General features: G+C 54.7%; 2 protein-coding genes across 5 annotated transcripts in view; both read right to left on the bottom strand.

The window, feature by feature from the left end:
• Window positions 1-215: 215 nt before the first annotated feature.
• Window positions 216-7,071, bottom strand: Lingo4 (leucine rich repeat and Ig domain containing 4). The gene is made up of 2 exons (XM_046421487.2): window positions 5,212-7,071; window positions 216-2,697 (listed from the first exon to the last, which is right to left on the bottom strand). Exon 2 carries the CDS (start codon window positions 2,682-2,684, stop codon window positions 903-905), a length of 1,782 nt encoding a protein of 593 aa, XP_046277443.1. The 5' UTR covers window positions 2,685-2,697; window positions 5,212-7,071; the 3' UTR covers window positions 216-902.
• Window positions 7,072-7,205: 134 nt separating this feature from the next.
• The window catches only part of Rorc (RAR related orphan receptor C), a 23,030-nt gene continuing 9,983 nt past the window's right edge, over window positions 7,206-20,252 (bottom strand). For 2 of the 4 annotated variants that reach the window (XM_046421481.2, XM_058571969.1), the window contains 9 exons: window positions 17,086-17,171; window positions 16,649-16,790; window positions 15,231-15,743; window positions 14,928-15,049; window positions 13,511-13,643; window positions 13,255-13,362; window positions 12,965-13,075; window positions 11,707-11,816; window positions 7,206-7,871 (listed from right to left, as the gene is read on the bottom strand). In XM_046421481.2, coding sequence (XP_046277437.1) covers window positions 7,710-7,871; window positions 11,707-11,816; window positions 12,965-13,075; window positions 13,255-13,362; window positions 13,511-13,643; window positions 14,928-15,049; window positions 15,231-15,743; window positions 16,649-16,790; window positions 17,086-17,171 — 1,487 coding nt within the window. In that variant the 3' untranslated portion in view covers window positions 7,206-7,709. Of the gene's footprint in view, window positions 7,872-11,209; window positions 11,431-11,706; window positions 11,817-12,964; window positions 13,076-13,254; window positions 13,363-13,510; window positions 13,644-14,927; window positions 15,050-15,230; window positions 15,744-16,648; window positions 16,791-17,085; window positions 17,172-20,252 lie in introns of those variants that run through there. The other 2 variants (XM_046421482.2, XM_046421483.2) reach the window with 2 other exon arrangements.

Below are 20,252 nucleotides of genomic sequence, written 5' to 3'. Positions count from 1 at the left end.
GGAAGTTGCCCCAGCTCCAGAGAAGGGGAGTAAAAGGTAAAGGATTGAGACCGAAAGGAGCTGGGAGCGCTGATCTTTCCAGGCTGGTAGGCCCCCTTACCCCGTATGTCAAACTGGGTTAGGTGGAGGTGAGGCCATTGGGTCACATGGTCAGTAGGCAGAAAGGGGAAGATGGGAGGAAATAGACTGAAGTAAAGAAAGTTCCAGAGATGGTGTTTTGTTTTGGCTGCGAGTGTAGTGACCTTTTGGCAGCAGGTTTAATGGTCAGACAGAGGAAGGTGTTGGCTCATGCAGACACAGCCCAGTGTGTGGTCCATCTTCCCCCATATCACGCATGCATCCTCTTCTCCTCAACTTGAGGATCCTGGCCTCTAGTTCCTTACACTTACAGCCTGGGGCTGGGGTGTGATGGGGAGTAGAAAAGAAAGGGAAACTTCCTGGGTAAGGAGCAAAGACCCCAAGAAGCAAGCGGCACTTCTGAGTCTCACCTCTAAAACAATCTTGGCTATCATATCATATCAATACCATTGCAATTGGTATTGATTATTAGAGAATGTAATTGTGCGAAGAAAGCCTAGTGGTTAGAATGGCAGACTGGAACCTTGGTGGTTTTCTGCTCCACATGGGGTGGGGATGAAGGGAGGGCTGGGTGGACTACAGGGTCTATATCTACAACTCCTTGCACCCTCAGAGAAGAGATGACAGTGCTGTCCTCAGACTGGAAAGGCACGGACAGCAGCCCCTTTCTCCGGAGGCGTCACTAATTGCTGGCATGAGGCAGGTGGCGGGTTGGGGAGATCTGGGCTGCTTGGGATGAGGTTCTGGTCCAAGTGGCCTTGGTTCTGTCTTTCCCTTTGGTGTCTGAATTGGACTTGTCTGGGTCCCCTGGGTGGAAGGAAAAGTCAGAAGAGCTTGGCAGTGACCCGATTTCCCCCAGAGTTCTTATCCCCAGAGGGCCGAGGTGCCACAAAGTCGAAGGTCACATGGTGTTTGACCCGGCCCTTGCCCTTGCTCCAGAGGGCAATCAGGCCAAAGCAGAGGGTCACTGAGGTGAGGAAGGGGAGGAAGCCAACTGCCAGCACCATAGCCACACCCCTGCTGTCCAGAAAGAAAGGCCCTGGGATCCCCGGCACAGTGATGTTGGGGTCAGAGAGAGTGCCGTTTGGTGGTTCAACTTGAATTACTTCCAGCCAGGTTCTTAGGGAGTCATTCCCAGCTACGTTGCTGACCACACAGACATAGGCCCCTCTGTCCTGTAGCTGTACTGAGCGGATCTCCAGTGTCCCATCCTCTAGGACCCTGACTCTCCCTGCCCTTCCCAGCCAAGCCCCCTGAGGCCTCATCCAGGAGACAGTGGGGGCTGGGTCTCCATCTCCGGAGCAGGAAAAAACGGCGTGTCCTCCCTCCTCGGCAATGACCCACCGGGGCCCAGACTTCCGGATCAGGGCTGGTTTGCAGGTAAAATGCCCTGGAGGCAGGATGTCTGAAAACTCCCTCAGGCTCTTCCCCCGGACAGGCTGGGGGCCTGCACAGGCAGGGGGGGAAGTGCCAAAGTCCAGGCGGCTACGGAGCCTGAGCAGCCAGAGGAGGCGACAGTCACAGGTTAGGGGGTTGCCAGACAGCCTCAGAGTGACCAGTTTGTCTGGAGAAGGGAAAGCCGTCTCCTCCAGGGTCTGAAGGGCGTTATCTGCCACATCCAGCAGGTGGAAGGCTGACAAGCCGTGGAAGGCGTGGGCCTCGATGGAAGTGAGGCAGGCCCCTGAGAGTCGCAGCTCCTGGAGCCGCACCAGGGGGCTGAGCCTCCGGGCTGGGATGGCAGAGATAGGGTTCTGAGATAGATCCAGGACCCTGAGGAAGCTCAGGTGGTGCAGAGCTTGGAAGGGCACAGAGCTCAGGTTGCAGCGAGTGATGGCCAGGCTGCTCAGATTGAGCCCCGTCAGACTCCCAGGGTCCAGAGCCTCCAGAGATGGCCAGTGGTGGATCTCCAGCTCCTTTAGCTGCCCCAGCCCCCGCAGCGCCCCAGCCGGCAGCCTCTCAATATCCAGTTCCCGAAGCCTAAGGACCACTAGTGCTGGGAGCCGGGCAAGGGCCAGGCCAGGCACCATGCTGAGGTTGCAGCGCTCCAGGGTGAGGGTGCTTAACTTGGCCAGGCCTGCAAACGCCCCTGGAGCCACAAACACCAGGTGATTGTCCCCAACCTCCAGCTGCTGGAGGCTGCCTAACTCACCAAAAGCTCCATCCAGGAAGAGAACAATCTGGTTGAGGCGGAGGTCAAGCAGTGTGAGGGCAGACAGACCCGAGAAGACCCCCGGCCCCACAATTCGGAGCCGGTTGCCCTGTAGCCTCAGGGTGAGGAGGCTCTGTAGGCCATGGAAGGCCCCAGGCTCAAGGGCAGAGAGCTGGTTGTGGCTGAGGTCCAGTTCCTGCAGCAGGCCCAGTCGGGAAAGCATGCCCCGCTGAAGCCCCCACAGGCGGTTCCCACTTAGGTCCAGGAGCTCAGTGTCCAGCGGGAGTCCCCCAGGGACAGCCTCCAGTCTCCTGTGGGCGCAGAGCACGGCTCGGGGCTGGGAGGTGCAGTCACAAAGGGCAGGGCAGCTACCACTGCTACCTCCAGGCAGGAGGAGCAGGAAAAGGAGGGGGTGCCACGGGGGCCAGGCTTGCTGTGGAGCTGTGGCCGCATTCATGGCCTCTTGAGTCCTAGAAAAGATGATGACATGGTCCTTTTTGGAGAGTGGCTTCAGATGATGGTGACCTGGACTTTTTCAAGCCCTCCGTATTGAAATGGGTCTGTCTTAGCATTGCCAGTAGGCAGGGTAGAGAACTAGGAAGAATTCTGTCTGGTACACCACCTCCTGGGGCTTCCTGGGACTCCTCTTTGGGGAATCTTCCCCCACCCCCCCCATCCCAGGCCTGGCTAACCAGCTCGGTGCTCCTGTAACTACCTCGTGAAACCCTAGTCAACCTGATTTCTGGGGGGGGGGGGAAGTTTTATTGGAATGGGACAGGCAGCAGAAGGGAAGTAACTCTGAGTCTTTCTGTAATGATTTCTCCCTGTGTCTGTAAGGTCCAGGAATAACTTAGCTCCCTTCTCCCTGATGTCTGCTCCCCAAGTGCTGCTCTCCCTCTCAGCCTACCCTTGCTGTCCCATGTCATGTATGGTTTTGCCTAGGGCTCAAGGAAAACACATCCTTGGCCAGATCTGACTGGAGAAAGGTCCTCACCTCAGCTGTCACCCCAGGCTCTGCCCCTTGTCTCTGTACCCGTCCAGCCTGGCCCAGGGCCTGAAGTCTGGACTAGGAGATCCAGTCTCCCCAGGATGCCTGTGTGGATGACAGCCAGCTGTACATTATCCGTGACCCAGGGTGCAGGGGGCACTCTATGGGGGAGCTGGGAATCTCTGACCAACCCTTCCTCTCCTGCAAAGGCTGCCCAGGGTGTGAATGGTTTGGTCCTCACTTTTCTCTTATAACCCTCCTTCTTCTTTTTTTAATACCAGGGACTGAATCCAGGGACACTTAACCACTAAACACATACCCAGCCCTTTCTTATTTTTTTATTTTGAGACAGGGTCTCACTATGTTGCTTAAGGCCTTACTCAATTGCTGAGTCTGGCTTTGAATTTGTGATCCTCCTGCCTCAGCCTCCTGAGCTGTTGGGATTACAGGCAGGTGCCACTGGGCCCAGCTCTTATAACCCTTCTTAATAGTGTTTTGATTCTAGTCTGTGTGTGAATCTAAGAGATAGCCACTTGTCCCCTCTGGCCTGCGCTAAGATGGACTGTGATTCTGGGAGGCGCAGATCAGGGAGGAGAGAGAGCATCTGACCTGATGCTGTGGGGTGGGGAGAAGAGGAGCCCTTAGCTGGCACAGCAGACATCTGGGGTTCTGGGTACCAGGAGCCTGGGCAATATCAGGAAGATGGTGACTGTAATGGATCACCCGAGGCTGTCTGAGGTGATAGAGAAAAAGAGGTCTTTAGTGGCTGTCTCAATTTGCCCTGTTGGATACAACAGGGATCCCGAGGGAGGGAAAGTGTTGGAGTTGGGCAGGGGCGGCTGATGTGATAGTGGCAAGAGCCACGGATTCTCCTGGAGGCAGCACCCTGGCTGCAGGTCCTGATCACCTCTGGGCTTCGAGCTTCAGGCTTTCTGGGTCCTGTGGGGTCAGCTCTCTGCTTTGTGCCCTATTTTCTCCCAAGTGGAACACAGGACAGTGTGACTTCTTCCCCCTCCTTTCCATTCTCCACCCTCCGCCAGCAGGGTCATTCCAGAGGCTGTCATTTATCCACCCCAGCATTAGACTTGACGGGGTGCAAAAACAGCAGAGGGACGCAGGGCACTATTCGGAGGCTTGGAGGATGGAAAAGAATGGCAAGGGGCAAGGGCTGCTATCGGCCTCCTCTGCCCTTACCCTAACCTAACAGGTATCCAGCATGCCGAGAGTTCTCCAGGGACAGGGATGCCCAGCCTCCCCCCTTCTTCCTGTGCCTGTTCTGGGAAGTCCACCTGACAGCTAGCTCTTCATCACCGTCGCTGCAGCTCCTGCTCATCCTTTTTGCTCTGCATTCAGCAAAAGTGCAATGGAGCATGGGACCCAGCCTCCCTCCTTTCCGTTCTCGTGGGTTTCCTCTTAGTCCCCCAACCTGCTGGGCCAGGGGCTGGGGGACCTGGAGCCAGACTCTTTTATTTATAAGGTGGCTAATTTAACCACAAACTTGCCCAGCTCCATGGGTACGGGACTGGCTTCCAGCCACTTTGCCGGAGGAGATAGGTGTCGGGCCGTTTCTTTCTCTCCTTCAACGGGGTGGGGGGCGTCCTCCTGGCCCCGTGTGGGTTCAGAGACACATGTGGACCTGAGCGTCCTCTTTAAAGCTCACCCGACTGAGGCATAGGGCCCTGTGTGGGGAGGGAACTCCTGGGGGAAAGATTTCTGGAATATCCACACTGACCATGGGGGGATATTCTGCCCAGGGGTAGAGGGATCTCTGGGGAGAAAATGGAGGAGGTCTCCAGGGAGTCCTTCCACCTAGGGGCACCCGGAAATTTTAGTTTGCCCGTGAAAGTCCTGTGGTGGCAGGAGCAAGGGTTGGCGGGGGTGGGGTGGGGTGGGGTACGATCCTCTTCCATTGACAGGCTCCCCGGTTTGGCTTTGTCTCTGAGAATGTTACGGAAAAGGGCAGCTGCCGTTTGGGACAGAGGGCAGGGGCACTTACCGGAGACGCTGGAGGCTGGCATCAAGTTGGACACTGCATCTGCCCCGGGGCTGGGGGCCCCCGTCCCATTCGAGCTGCACCTGGGGCCACTGCACTTCCCGTCTGTGCCTCGCTCCCCACTCCCGCCGCCCGCCCGCCTGCCACCGCCACAGCCGCTGCTGCTACCGCTGTGGTCCTTGCTGCCAAGACACAGGGAGAGAAAAGAGCCAGGAAGCATTTCTCCTTTTTTTTTTTCTCCTCTCTCTCCCTTTTTTTAAACCAGGCGAGAATGAGTCTGCAGCAACCCTGTTGGTGCAAAATAAATAAATAAAGCCACCGGGGGGAGGTCTGCAGCAAGCGGCCACTACAGGATGTCAGTGGAGGGAAGGAGCCAGGGGGAGGCTCTGTGCCAGGGACGGGGTCTGCAAGACAGGCAGCCGGGTGGCACAAAGGGTCTCTCTGACATCCCGATTCCTCTCCAGGGAGCTCGGGAGCTCCCCCCCCCCGCTAACGCTAACCAGCTTCCAGAGAATTGCCTTTTGGTCTCCCAGATGCAGAGCGATTCTGTGCAACCTCTAAATCTAAACAGCCCCCGTGGGTGGGCATCACGTATGGAAAAGTTCTCACCCCACTACATTCCCTGTGGAGCTTAGCTTGAGGCACCTTGGGTGGAAGTACCTGGGGATTGGCTCAGGAGCCTCCGCGGGGGGTACTGCTCAGCCTGGGGGTGATGGGGGCTAGAATTCTCCTAATGACAGTGTGCAGACTGGACACAGAATGAGGCCAGCGAGCAGGCACATAGGTAGTCATCTTGAAGACGCCCTCCATCCTGACACACACACACACTTGCCTTTCAAATCATTTTATAGAGAACTGTACAGGTTGGGGTTTATATCTACCCAGCCAAGTCCCTCCCCTGAGAGGAAAAAAAAAATCCTCCCATCACCTGTTTTTTAGTTCTCCCAGGAGGGTCCACCGCTATTTCTGAAGCAAAGGAAATTCTGGGACAAGGTCACAACAGAGAACCAGGTCCCTGGTTCTTCCTGGTAGACTCGGTGGCAGCCAGTCACAGAGCCATAGGATGGCATCACCTTCTTTTTTTCATGGGGAAAGTAGTCCCTGGCCAAGGAAGTCCTCCTTTCCCCAGTGTCTGTCTCTTTTCATCCCCAGCCTTTTTCTATTTTTTGAAACAGGGTCTCACTAAGTTGCTGAGACTGGCCTTGAACTGGGGATTCTTACGCCCCGGCCTCCTGCGTAGCTGGGATTGCGGGCATTCTCTACCACTCCTGGCCTCTTGGCAGCTCTTGTGATAGAAGATAGTTGGAGCTAGGTGGGAATTTGGACCACTCCAGGTGTAAGATTGGTGGGCTGGATCACCACGGAAATGTCCTGGGATCCTACCAGACTGAGACTCTTTCTGAGGTCCCTAGGTTTCTCTGAGCTGTGACCTCAGGATGAGAGAGAGTGTGTCAGCCCAAACGTGCCAATAGAACTGCATGACTGCAAGTTTAGTTCACATGTATTTTGCTTGTGTGTGAATGTGTGTCTCTGAACAGACTCCTACAGTTTATATTTAAAGTGCGCATAAAAGGGTTCTTTTTGACCTCTGTATCTCGACCTGAGGCTATTGGCGTCCACTGTGTTACCCTCCCTTCACACCCAAATCCCCGTGACAATTATCCCCCTCCCTCCACCCCCTTCCCATTCTTATTTTTTTGTGTGTGTGTGTTTTTTTTTTTTTTTTGGTACCAGGGATTGAACTCTACTGAGCCACATCCCCAGCCCTATTTTGTAGTTTATTAAGAGACAGGGTCTCACTAAGTTGTTTAGCGTCTCGCCATTGCCGAGGCTGGCTTTGAACTTGTGATCCTCCTGCCTCATCCTCCCGAGCCTCTAGGATCACAGGCGTGTGCCCCTGTGCCCAGCATTGTATTCAGGTTATTTAGATCGCAGGAAAAGGGCAGGGTGCCCAACAACTTCTTTGCTGAACTGAGAGGAAGAAAGAAGGCAGAAAATTTAAGGGTCCAGATTCATGTTATCTACAGGTCCTTCTGGGCTCTTGCCACTAAGTCTCTGAGCTTGATCCATCTCCCCCAGCCGAAGCTCACGGGGGAAATGCAATGAGGTATTTCAAAGGCCTATTCTTAGCTTCTGAGCCCAGAGTTGAGTTCTTCTCATCCAGGGCGCCCTGGATTCCCTGTTTTCTCGAGGACACCTTGGTCTTCCTAGAGGTCCTTATATCCCGTCCACCCCATACTCCCAGAAGACGGGTGGAGGGGGTGGGAAATGGGACAGAACAGGGCCAAGGCTGGGTTCTTCCACCTCCCGCCTCTGGCTGGTGACCCACTGCCAGGTAAATCTGGGGGTAGAAAATCAGTCTCAGTATTTGCTCATTCCCAGAGAACTGCTGGGGACCGCCCTCCAGAGACATGGGGAGAGAAAGACTGAGAGTGGACCCAGGTCCGTCGGGGGGGTGGCTAGCAGAGGCTGAAGGGAGAGGAAAGGCATCCTTGTTCAGGTCACTCGGACAGCCCTTCGGGGGACTCGGTTTCAGTGCTGAAGAGCTCCTTGTAGAGGGGGGGGAAAGCAGCTTGGACCACGATGGGGTGGAGGTGCTGGAAGACCTGCAGCTTCTCCACGTGCTGGCTGCACAGGCTCCGGAGCTTCCCCTTGGGTGGCAGCTGAGGGGGGGAAAGAGGGAAGGAGGTCAGTGCTCGCAGGTCCCCAGAGCGAACCTCACCCTTCCCAGGACAAGGTGTCACTCCTGGGTTTCCTCTTACGCGTTGGCACTTTTGGATCCGTCAAATCTCTTTGATAGAAGTGACAAAGTTATAAGTGGGGCACCAGGCACAGGCCTCCCATCCCAGCCCCTGGGGAGGCTGAGTTTAAAGCGTCATGAGTTCTCTGTCGGCCTCAGCAGTTTAGTGAGACCTTATCTCAGAATGGAAAAGTCAAAAGGGCTGGGGATGGGGCTCAGTGGGTTCAATTCCTAGTACTAGAAAATAAAAGAAAATAAAAGCCTCGGAAAATCAAAGGTCAGTGACAGCTGATGAGACCACTGAATGTTTTCTGGGTGCAGCCCCCAAACTGAGTTCCTGCTACTCATAAAATCAACTTTGGTTCTTGTTGTTCCTGTCATCTGCACCCCTTTCTGACTCTTTTGACTAACTAATTCTTACTTTCAAGCATCACCCCTTCACCGCTCCCTGCCCGCCTCAGGAGTTCCCTGATTCTCCTCTGTCTGGGTTGAACACCCTTCCTCTGGGCTTTCCTCAGGTACTTACCTCATTGTAGGAAAAGGATCCAATTTGTCTGCCTTCCTGTATCGCGTAGAAGTTAACTAGGTTCTACCGTCTGTCTCTCTGCGTGCTCTGTACCTGTCATGATTCTTTGGCTCATGGCAAATGCTCAATAGTTCTTTGTTTGAAATAAAAAGACTTCTAAGCAGGTGCCCGATGCTGCAGGTAGTAGAGCAACCCTGGCACCCCTCAGCCAAGGGATGATGAAGAAGGCACAGAAGCCCACAAGGAGACAGAGGCAGGGAGACCTTCGGAAAAAGGCTGAAAACACCGTTTATCTCCTGCGGGCTCCTGGGTGCAGGGGTGCAGTGCACACCTGTGATTTTAACAGCTCAGGAGGCTGAGGCAGGAGGATTGCAAGTTCAAAGCTAGCCTCAGAAACTTAGCAAGGCCCTGAGCAACTTAGTGAGACCCTGACTCAAAGTAAAAAATAAAAAGGGGCTGGATGAATGTTTTCTGTGATATAAAGAGGCTGATTCAGAGTGCGACAGGGAGAGGGAGCATGGGAGGAACAGATGAACTCTAGATAGGGCAGAGGGGTGGGAGGGGCAGGGAGGGGGCGTGGGGTAATTAATTATGGTGGAATGTGCTGGTCATCGTTATCAAAGTACATGTATGGAGACACGAATTGGTGTGAATATACTATGCATACAACCAGAAATATGAAAAAATGTGCTCTAGATGTGTAATAAGAATTGTAATGCATTCTGCTGTCATATATAAATTTTAAAAAAAGGGGACTGGAGATTTAGCTCAGTGGTAAAGCACCCTTGGGTCCAACCCCCAGTACCAAAACAAAACAAAACAAAACCCAAAAAACAAACAAAAAAAACAAACCAAACCTCTCCAGCCATCACCTGCCCCTGCTAGCTGACCTTTCTGCCTGGGAAGGTGACGGGGAAGAGGCAGCCTGGAATCCCTCTGACTTGTGAATTCACTGTCTTTGGGTGTTTACTGCTGTGCTCTGAGTTTGGGCTATTACAATAGCTTCGTTCACTCAACAAATATTTTTTGAGAAACTCTGAATCTGTGCTAGGTGCTAAGATGGACTCAGGTGACTCATGTGTATGATATAAAATCTCTACTTTTATTCCATTTCCATATAAGTGAGGGAATCAGAAAAAAGATCAGTGATGTGGCCACACAACAACATTTTGGGAAAAACAGTGAACCACGGGTGTTACTGTGGTCCCACAGGACTGTAAGGGTTAGTGGCTCTATCAGTAAGTACACTCAACAGAGAAACCAGGGAAGGAAGGATGTGTGTGGGAGCACACTCCTGTTGTGAAGCAACCCAGGAGTGTACGTCCTGTGTTGCTAAGTTCTTTAAAGACAACTAAGCAGGGCCGGGGTTGTAGCTGGGTGGAAGAGCACTTGCCTACACGCACAAGGCCCAGGGTTCAAGTCCCAGTACCACAAAACAAACCAACCACAATGACCAAAGCTAAACTAAATCAAAGCAGGGTGAAGAGCAGAGGGCTTCTTTAGAGGAGAACTTGGTTAGGGAAACCTCCCTGGAGTGAAGGGATGGAGTCAGTCATTGGGTAACTGGGGGAAGAACCTTCTGGACCATGCCAACGGCAGGCACCAATGCCCTGAGATACAGCTGATCTTGACGTGCTCTCGGAACAGCAGGGAGGCCAGGTGGTTGAACAGTGGTGAGGGGCAGTGGTGAGGGGCAGTGGGAGGTTGAGTGAGCAAAGAAGACAGTGTTATGTCATGAAGCCAGTGGGCCATGACACAGACGCGCCATCTGAATCTCAGACCCAGGAGGGTTGGGAACAGGAGTGGGATGTGATGGGATTTTGTCCTTAAAAAGGCCACCGTGGATGCTGAGTGGGTTCTGTGTGGCATTACAGGGCAGGTGAGGGTGGCACAGCGGTCCAGTTAGGTGACCTCTCTAACAGTCCAAGTGACACAGAAGTCATTTCTATGTCCTTAGCACCTAGCACTGAGCCTGATGCGTAACAGAGGCCCACTTGAAGGATTACATAAACGGTTCCTTCCACTGGGTTCCAAAGTAAATTCTCTAAATAACAGCTGATCACATCATCTCTCTATCCTTTGGGGCTCCCATTGCATAGAAACCAAGCCTTAACTCTTTCATATGGCCCTAAAAAGTCCTCTGATTTTCTTCTGACTTAATCCTTAGACTTACTTTCTGTGAGTCTTGTGCCTCATCATTCAATCCTGATCTCACACATTAGTAAAAGGATATCTTGAGTCATTCTCCTTTGTTTTATTTATTTATTTATTTATTTTTGCAACACTGGGGATGGATCCCAGGGGCATTCTACCACTGAGCTACATTCCCAGCCCCTTTTAAAATTATTTTCAAATTTTTGAGGCAGGGTCTCACTGAACTGCCGAGGCTGGCCTTGAGCTTGCCATCCTCTTGCCTCAGTCTCCCGGGTGGGTTGGATCCCAGGCATGTGCCACCGTGCCCGGCCGCATCCTCAGTTTGCTCATATTATTCCCTAGCCCTGGGACGCCTGCCCCGTCCTCTCAGACCTCTGCTAAAACCCTCTCTCTGTCATGACCCTCTCTGGAAGCATTTATGATCCCCTCCTTTGACCCTTAAATTGTTTTTATTCTCTATTCTAGGCGCTCATATTTTCCTCAAAATCATTTATAGTAATTTATTGGGGGCATAGGGACGTCCTGGAAAGAGCACTAGGGTTAAATCTTGCATTTACGGCTTAATGAATAATATAAACAAGTCACTGAAGTCTCTTTATTGCTACAGGGAGACTTTAACACCTGTCCTATCGACTGGGTTGCTGAGAGGATGACAGAATATACCAGGAAAGCACTTTGTTACATCACATATCACGTTCTGTTCTATACTAGAGTCATATCAGAAGGTCCAGGAGCCTCTTCGTACCAGATCAGGCTGTCTTGGCAGGAGCAAGAACAGCATCTCTGCATCTTTCCACGGTGCCTGGTAAAGCAGGTGCGGTAAGTGTTGGCTATATTAAACTGAATTGCTCCCTGGAGGTGCCTCCCAGTTCCAGGCTCCCTAACTTTCCATCTCTGTGCACACACAAGTCGCTGCTCGACCCCTCAGTTCCCACGGCTGTTGCAAGCTCTCTGACACAACATGGCACTCTAGCACACTCTCCTCTGCACCCGCAGACCCTGGCCCTGATGTCACCAGCTCTGATGTCACAGATCTGGCCCAGGGCCTGGCCTCTTCTACCCCAGGGACTGCGCCTACCTTTGCCAGGATGCCTTGGCGATGAGTCTTGCAGAGATGGTGATGAAAGGCCAGCTCCAGATTGTACTGCAGCTGTTCTACTTTCCTTTTGTCTTGGAGCCCTGGCCGATCTGAAGGAGGGGATAGGACCGGAGCGAGATCAGAGAGAACATGGACATTCACTTCCAGCAAAAGGGCGTGTTGTACCTTTTGGATATCTACTGGAGAGAGGCCATCTTATCTGAGTGTGTGTGTGTGTGTGTGTGTGTGTGTGTGTTGGGACCTTGGGCTTGGCTAGTTGTCTCCAAGAGAAACTGGGGAGAGAGGAAAGGAATGGGAACTTCTCACCTCCTAATTCCCAGCTACCTTCTCTTGGGTTACCTGGCATTTCCCATGGCCCATTAAATGTTAGGCACCAGGATTCGACCTGGGAGCTATGGAAGGGTTGGAAGAGGGCTCCCTGCCCCCAGACAAGAATGGTTCCAGATAGGAGATAGCCTTTCTGAAGCCACTTGGGCCCACCCAGGGCCTCTGCAGCCATCTGTGGCTAACTTCAACACCCAAACCACGTTTTGCCCCACTTCCTTAAAATATCCAGCCGTCACCTTTAAAGTTGTATCTCTAGTTCCAGGAGCATGTTTAGGTCCCTACTTACTGGCAGAGCCAGAAGACTGATATTGTTGATCTGCAAACTCAGGTTAGCAAGCCAGACCCACTTCCCCGGGTTCTTGGAACGCTTAGCATTCAGCTGGCTCAGCCCAGCCCTCTCCAGCCCAGTGGAGTGGATATCCAGAGTCCCGCCTTGCAGGCATACCGTCTCCAAATGAATTCACACAGAACAGTGATTCTCAACCTGGCGGCCTGGGGTGGGCTGTTAAAAATTTGGGTGCACCCCGGATCAATTACACTGGAATCTCTGGAAGTGGAATCCAGGCACCAATAGACTTTTAAAGTTCCCCAGGTGGTTCCAATGTGTGCTACAGCGGAACCTCTGACCTACACCGACAGCCAGATTGATTTCTACATGGAAGGGGCTCCTCTCCTCTCAGCTTCACTGATCCCCATTTCTGCAGCCCCACCCTGTGCTGCTCCCGTGCTCCTCCGAGGCACCACTAAATCTTCAGTTTAACTCATTTTATTTGATAGCACTATTGAGCAGGCTCATTCTGCGATTTCAAGCAATCTCCCAGACTTCACCACATCAGAAGGCCCGGGCTCCTCCGTGTCTGCTGTGCCTACACCACCTAAGAGTCCCTTCCCCAAGCCTGGTGGCACTCACTGGCATTGATGAGAACAAGGGCTGTGTAGAGGGCAATCTCGTCCTCAGAAAAGCGCAAGGCACTGAGGGAGTGGGAGAAGTCAAAGATGGAGCTGATGAGCTCGCTGCAGCCTGATGGAAGGAAAATGAGAGAATGAGAGAGGTGGGGGAGACTGTGGTGCCCAGGACGACGCCCTCTGGGTGTTTGGGGGGCAAGCGGCAGTGGACCCTGCAAAGAGGGTGCCCGAGTCACAAAACTCTGAATGGGGTTGGCATGAGAATCCTCTCTCTCATTTCCCCCTGCCCCTCACCCAAGGCTCGGAACAGCTCCACGCCACCGTATTTGCCTTCAAAAAAGACTGTGTGGTTCTCAGCATTGTAGGCTCGGCACATCCTGACCAACACGACTTCCATTGCTCCTGGAGGGGGGAGGACAGTGGACAGGCAGCACCAAGCAAAGCTGGGAATCCGTCTCTGACACCCTCAGGGTCCTGATCTCCTTAGGCCACCTCCCTCTGCGTTGGCCCTGTCCCCCCTCCCCTGGGCTTGCCCACCCCTCCTGCACACCTGCTTTCAGCAGGACGATCTGGTCATTCTGGCAGAGCTCCATAAAGCCCGAGAGCCTCTTGGCGAACTCCACCACATACTGAATGGCCTCAGTGAGACGGTGGGCACAGTGCTCCCACATCTCCCACATCGACTGCAGGGGGAGGGAGATCTGGCTGTAGCCCTCGGTGGAACATGGCGACTGACCCTCCCAAACCTCTGCCCTCCCTGCCAAGGATTCTGAACTCCCTAAGGATTGCACCACCCAGGGGCATCCTACCACTGAGCTGTACCCCTAGCCTGTTTTATTTTGACACAGGTTCTCACTAAATTGCTAGGCTGGCCTTGAACTTGTGATCCTCCTGCCTCAGCCTCCTGAGTCCCTGGGATTACAGGTGTGTGCCACCGTGCCCAGCTAACACTGGCATTTTAAAAAGCCTATTCTTAGCAAAAATGCACTTAGGGGTCAATTCCCGTCAGTCAGTCGCACTTACTAAGCACCCACCAGCTCCTGGCGCTGCTATTGGGGGGAAATAAAAAATGTATGAGATAGAGCTCTATCCTCAGACAATTTGCATTTTGTCGAGTTTCCCCCCAATCCAAAAGAGGACATAATCAAGGTCTTGATAACCTAGAGAAGCAAATGTGAAGTGCCAAACGAGTGCTTTTAGAGCAGGCGGTATTGTCAGAGTGTAACAGAAAAGATAACATCAACTTTGATGCCTGATGAATCTGAATTTGACTTTGGCTTTACCGCTTGTGATCTTGAATAAGTCTATTAACCTGTCTGAACTCAGTGTCCTAGTTTGTTAAAAATATTAATAAACGTTGCAGGTGCAGTGATTCGCTCCTCCAGCAACTCAGGAGGCTGAGGCAGGAGAATTCCAAGTTGAGGCCAGCCCCAGCAACTTAGTGAGACCCTGCCTCAAAATAAAAAAGGGTTGGGGATGTGGCTCAGTGGTTAAACACTGCTGGGTTCGATCCCCAGTGCGAAGGGAGTGGGGGCACAAAGGAATAAAGGCCACCCTCACAGTCTGACAGTTGGAAGGGTCGAAGATAATCTGTGTGAGGCATTTAGCACAATGCTTGGCAGAAAAGGGGTGTTTAACCATCAGTCCTCAGGCTTCTGATTATTGTTGCTACCAACAGAGGGGCAAGAAGGAGCACGTGAAGGTGGGTGGTGGAGGAGGTTCAGTTGAAACTGCGTGAAATTTTGATAGGCAGCGGCCAGGGAAAAGCTCCGAGTCATCATCCGCCAAGTTTTAGACGGACATGTAGACGCACACCCGCAGTTAAAAGCGGCACGCACACTTGCTGGGCAGCCTGCGTCTCTCTGCAATTCCCTGCCTACCCCCCCCCCCCACACCGGGTGCGCAGGTAGCCATCTCTGGACCCTCAGGGATGGTGACATGCTTCATGCTCGGTCTCCTGACCTCACCTTCCTCTGGTAGCTGGTCACCTCCTCCCTGGAGAAGAGGCTGGTGCGCTGCCGCAGCAGGTCCTCCAGCCGTAGCTGGCAGGTCTCTCGATAGGACTTACAGACATTCTGTGCCAAGTGCTCTGGGGCAAGAAGAAGGCACACTTGATGTCAGCCAGTCCTTCCCCGGCCCACACAAGGACGCTTCCCTCTCTGCCTCCTGCCTTGAACCCCCACTCCCTGGCGCTCATGTTTGGTCGACAGGGCTCCTGGCAGAAGCTCCTCCCTGGTCCTCACCACCCCACGGTCTCCGCAGCTGCTCACCTATCTCCGTCAGGGAGGCATATGGTGCCTCTGGGATGCTGTGGAAACTGGGGCTGTAGTAGCCATCTGGACCCTGTCCTGGCTCCCCAAGCCCAGGATGCCTGGGTCCCTCAAAATGAAGTCCGCATCTGCCAGGGGCCAGCTGGCTGCTTGTGCTGTAGATGCCCTCTCCGCCCTCCGCCTTGCCCTGCTCTGGGCTGTACTCAAGGTGGAAGGAGGCCCCACTGAGCTCTGCCTTGACCAAGTGGTTGGAATACGATGGCCCAGAGCCAGAGGCTCTCAGGAGGCCAGGGGGACAGGCGGAGGCCTCAGGCAGGTCAGGTGAAGCGCCAAGAGGCAGCTGTCCATCCGGGATCCCCGAGGTGTAGGTGAGGGCATCCGCTCCACGACCCCCTGCTGGAGGGGTCTTGGTCACTTGTTCCCGTTGCTGCTGCTGCTGCTGCTGCAGTTGCTTCTGCACTTCTGCGTGGAGGCTGTCCCTCTGTTTCTTGGACATGCGGCCGAACTTGACGGCTGGAGGAAGTACAGGGACCGGGAGTTTAGGAGGCAGAAGACGCTATTCACGGAGGAGTCGACAGGCACCGGGCTACCATAGGATGGACCTGGCGCTCCCCGACCCCAAGCTCAGCTCTCCAGCCTTGTACTCCCTTTTGGGAAGTGAGGCTCAAGGCTCCTCCCACCCCCTGACTCCTGTCCCTTTCAGAATCTGTCCTGGCTGCCAATTCCGTCCCCCGAACTACATCTTCTAAGTTGTAAACCAGTTTCATATAATGGCAGAATTTAAGCCGTGGGCCTTGGCTGGGGATTCCGGCCTCCTGAGATCGGGGCTGGGGGGGATCAAGAAGAGGGGGCCTCAGGTTGTAATCGGGGTCAGCTCGCGATCTGTGAGGGCCAGAGGAAGAAGAGGGCTGAGAACACAGGTCTCCCTGTGGTCAGGCTGCAGGCTCCCTGGTGACCTAGATACTCACCACAGCCCAACCCGGCTCCGTGGCTGGCTTCTGAACATCCTCTTCTGCTCTCTCTTTCCTGCCTTTTCACTCCCCCACCCCTCCCAGGTGTGGGGGCACAGCCCCCTGCCCCGCCTGCCCCTTGCACCCTGCATGTTTCCTTTCTTTCACTTTGTTATTTTGAGCACTGAAAAGTGCTGACAGGCTCCTTCTGGCTCCCCATCGTCTTATGCACCCCCTGACCCCACCCTGGGCTTTCTCCGGGTGGGGGGGCGTGAGGGGGACCCGCAAGCGGCTGTGGTGAGGAGGGTGGATCAAGCCCTAGGAACCCAGTACCGCCCACCATGCCCCTGCTTCTAGGTCATCCTCAGGCTCTGGTCCTGTTCCAGCCACAGTCCTGTGTCCTAGGATAGGATCGGAGAGGGACTGTGGAGGGCGCCGGGCAGGCCAGCCCGGCTCCGGGGACCTCACCGTCTCGGGACATGCCCAGCGCCAGGCACTTCTGCAGGCGGCAGTGTTGGCATCGGTTGCGGCTGGCGCGGTCGATGGGGCAGTTCTGCTGCCGGGAGCAGGAGTAGGCCACGTTGCACTGCTGGCTCCGGCGGAAGAAGCCCTGGGGAAGGAGGGGAGGCCCGACTTCTCATCCTGGCCAGCTCTGTCCTAGGGGCTTCCAGCCGCAAACACTGGCTCCTGCTTTTCCCCACCCCCAGACGTACCCGCCTTTCTCGCCTCCATTTCTTCGGGTTAATTGTTATTTGTGCTGCGATCACTTCCCCAGCTTAAGAGGATGCCCTCCAGGGCTCAGGGCCTCCAAGGAAGCACCACTAAGGACACCTTTAAGCCCCTTGCCCTCCATCCCTGGAGAGAGTCTGTGTGCGTGTGTGTTGATACGTCCGCCTACGACTCACCTTGCACCCCTCGCAGGTGATGACCCCGTAGTGGATCCCCGACGACTTGTCCCCACAGATTTTGCAAGGGATTACTTCAATTTGTGCTGGAAGAGAGAAAGAAGGAGGTCAGCGCAGGAGTCTTGCTGCTCTCCTCCACCACGGAGCTGGGCTGCGGCTGGGTGCCCCCCTGACTTCTCCAGCCAGCTCCTGCTCACTCCTTGCAAAGTGGAAGGAGAAGCCAAGAGGCAAATGCTTCTCAGCAAAGGGCCTGAAGAGGCTTCTTTTGTTTCACAGAGGAGAGGCTTGGAGGGGCAGCTGGGGGAGTCGGATCAGCATTGTAGAGGCCGAAAGAGCAGCTGCAGGGAAGCCACCTGCTCAGCCCGTAAAGTCGAGCAGCTCGGGTTGCCCCTCTTGCCGTGGGCCAAGGAGACTCACTGCCTCGCAGCACCTGCTTCCCGCGCGCGCGAGGGGCTTCCTTTGTGCTTCCCTCCCCCACTGGGGCTTGGCCCCCATGACAGAGTGTGGGGCATGGCAGGAAGATGTGTGCACCCAGCAGGTGCCGGGCCATCCTCAGCCAGACGTGAAGGCTGGGGAGGGGCTGCACAGAGCCCAGGAGCCCCTAGTGGGGTTCACAGGGTGGATTTGGAGAGGCTAGGAAGGAGCTAGAGATGGAGCCCAGGAAAGCGGGGCTCAACAACCCAGCCCTGCTGGATGCCTCGGAGCCCAGGGCGAGAACCCAGTAGGGCTCATAGGCCATTGGCCCTAGAGCAGAAAGAGGTGACCGTGTCTCAGCATATAAGAGTGTGTACAAAGGCATCTGCGTCCAACAGATCATGCCTGTTAGAGACCATCTCATTCTCACCCATTCACTTGGTGGATGAAGGACTAGGGCCCGTCACACAGCTGGTTTGCCTGAGAGCCTCTATCTCTGTGCCCTTAAGCTGTCCATTATGCTCTTCTGTGTATGTGGCTTCCGGACACACTTACCAGTGGGCATGTTTGAAGGTGTGCCTGTGCGTGTGTGAGTGTATGTGTGTGTGGCATGTTTGCTTGTAGCAGTGTTCACATGCGTCTATCTGTGTGCTGAGCCTGCTCTGCCTGCTGGCCCTCCCCTGTGGTCTGCTGTTGGCTCCAGGCTCCTGTCCTCCGTAATGCCCAGGACTTTCTGTTGAGTTCCCAGCTACTGGCCACAGGCCTTCTCCTAGCCCATCCTTGAAAGGTACCTGGACAAAGCTTGGGATCCCTGGTTATTTCAGGTGCCGAGGAGCACTTTTGAGGACACAGGGGTCTCTTTTTCACCATAATTGACCTGCTGGCTTCCCCTCTGAGTGGGGAGGCCAGGGGTGGAGCTGGAAGAATGGTCTAGAGTCAAAGCTCCTCATCTGTGACACATCTCACATCCTAAAGGGCAGAGGAAGTGTCCCTTGGCAGGAAAATCTACATTCCTGTGAGCTCTTGCCCAGTCTCAGGCCTGGCCCTGGTCACACATAGGGCCTGCTGATGTGAGATGGAGAGGGAGACCTGGCTTGCCCTCCCCTCTCTCCTGAAATGTTGTTTCCACTCCCCTTAAGCCACCGTCCTCGCAGGCCAGCCTTGAGCTGAGTCAGAGTGTGCAGGGGCCTCCTCTTGGGGACAGGGCACATGGGGGTCTGAAATCTTCCCACTGGATCTCGGTCCTTTGCCCACCCTAAGTGGCACTCGCCGCCCAGCACCGGCACAGTGAGCTGTGGTCACGCCAGGACCAGATGGCAAAGGAGGCTTTCAGATTCTTTCCAGGAAATTACCATCAGATTTCGATGACGGAGGAGAAAACAGTAAAGAAGAGAGGGCACAACGTGGGGCTCGAGCTTCCAGTCGTATTCTCTCTCCACCCGGCAATGAGATCAAGATTAAAAAAAACTGCCAGTCCCTGGGGTGACCCCAGGTAGTACAGCATGATAAATGACGTCACCAGAGACACCCACGGAGGGGCAGAGCAGTGTCTGCCAGGTGACTGAAGTGAAGCAAAGCAACCTGTGGACATATGGGGACCGTGAGAGGCGCTTGGGCCCCACAGATTCTGCTCTCGCCCAACACCTTCCCCTCCAACACTGTGGTATCTCTCTCCTCAGTGACCTAAAGGCCAAAGGGGGGGAAACCAACGTGGGTCACCCAAAAAAGCAAGCGGGAAGGAGATTAGGCCAAGCCACGGTGGGAACTCGGGCTCCGGCCCAGCAGCCAACCACAGGCCTCCCTGTCTCTTCCCTTCTCCAAGAGCCACATCCGCATGCGTGTGTGAGCTGACCACACGGGTGACCCCAGACATACCTCCATACCCCACACCTGACCCACTGCTGGTCCTGGCCCTAGAAACCTCACCATGGTGTCACCAAGACCTGGTCCTTCTCATGGAAAGTGTGGTCACACAAGGACAAGTACTGACATTTGGGGGACACAGGAGCCTTCGACCCCAGCTACCAGGCCAGATTCTCCTCCATCTTCCCCAACCACAGCCCCAGGCAGAAGTGCACCGTGAGTCTGGCTCCAAGGATCATACCCTCCCATCTGTCTGAGTTTGGGGACTGGGAAAACAACAAAACAAAACCAGAGACAGACCTAGTGACGGAGGGGCCACTCATCTGAGGTGTCACAGGAAAACTCATGCTTTGTCCTGGCCCTACGCCCAGCCCTCAACACCGTCAGGCCTCCGTCCTCCTCCCTTCCCCTGCCACCTGCACCCCCTTCAGTGCCATCCACCCTAAACCTCAAAGAGAAAGTACCGGGTGCCGAGTGTCTGTGACTTGTGGAGGAGGGGAGGAGGGGGCATGGGAAGGGGCCTGGCAGGGGTGGGGGGTGATGAGAGGAGCCGAGAAGCACCTCGATAACTTCTCCTCAAGACCCACCCCTGCAGCCAGCCCCCGAGGCAGCAAGTGGTGGGAACCCAGATTGGGGAGGGGGAGTGAGTAATCACACGATTACTCAGACTGTTGCCTGGGAGCCTGGCCTGCCAGGAACTTACCATCTTACGGCCCGACAGTGCCAGGAACTGGAGCCCAGCAGAGGTCAGGAACCGTGAGGCCAGCCCCTGCCTCCCCGGCTCCCACAGCAGCCCCGTCTCTGCCCCCTCCCTCACTGCTTCCTTGGGAAGATCTTTGTCTCTCCCCTGCAGCTGTCTCCTAAGGCTTCCCAGAAGAAATCCCGCCAGT

Source organism: Marmota monax, unplaced genomic scaffold, assembly GCF_021218885.2.
Source record: "Marmota monax isolate L192 unplaced genomic scaffold, Marmota_monax_Labrador192_F-V1.1 WCK01_AAM20220418_F8-fsc00108, whole genome shotgun sequence".
In the NCBI taxonomy this organism is placed as follows: domain Eukaryota; kingdom Metazoa; phylum Chordata; class Mammalia; order Rodentia; family Sciuridae; genus Marmota; species Marmota monax.
This window is presented reverse-complemented; position numbering and strand designations above follow the sequence as displayed.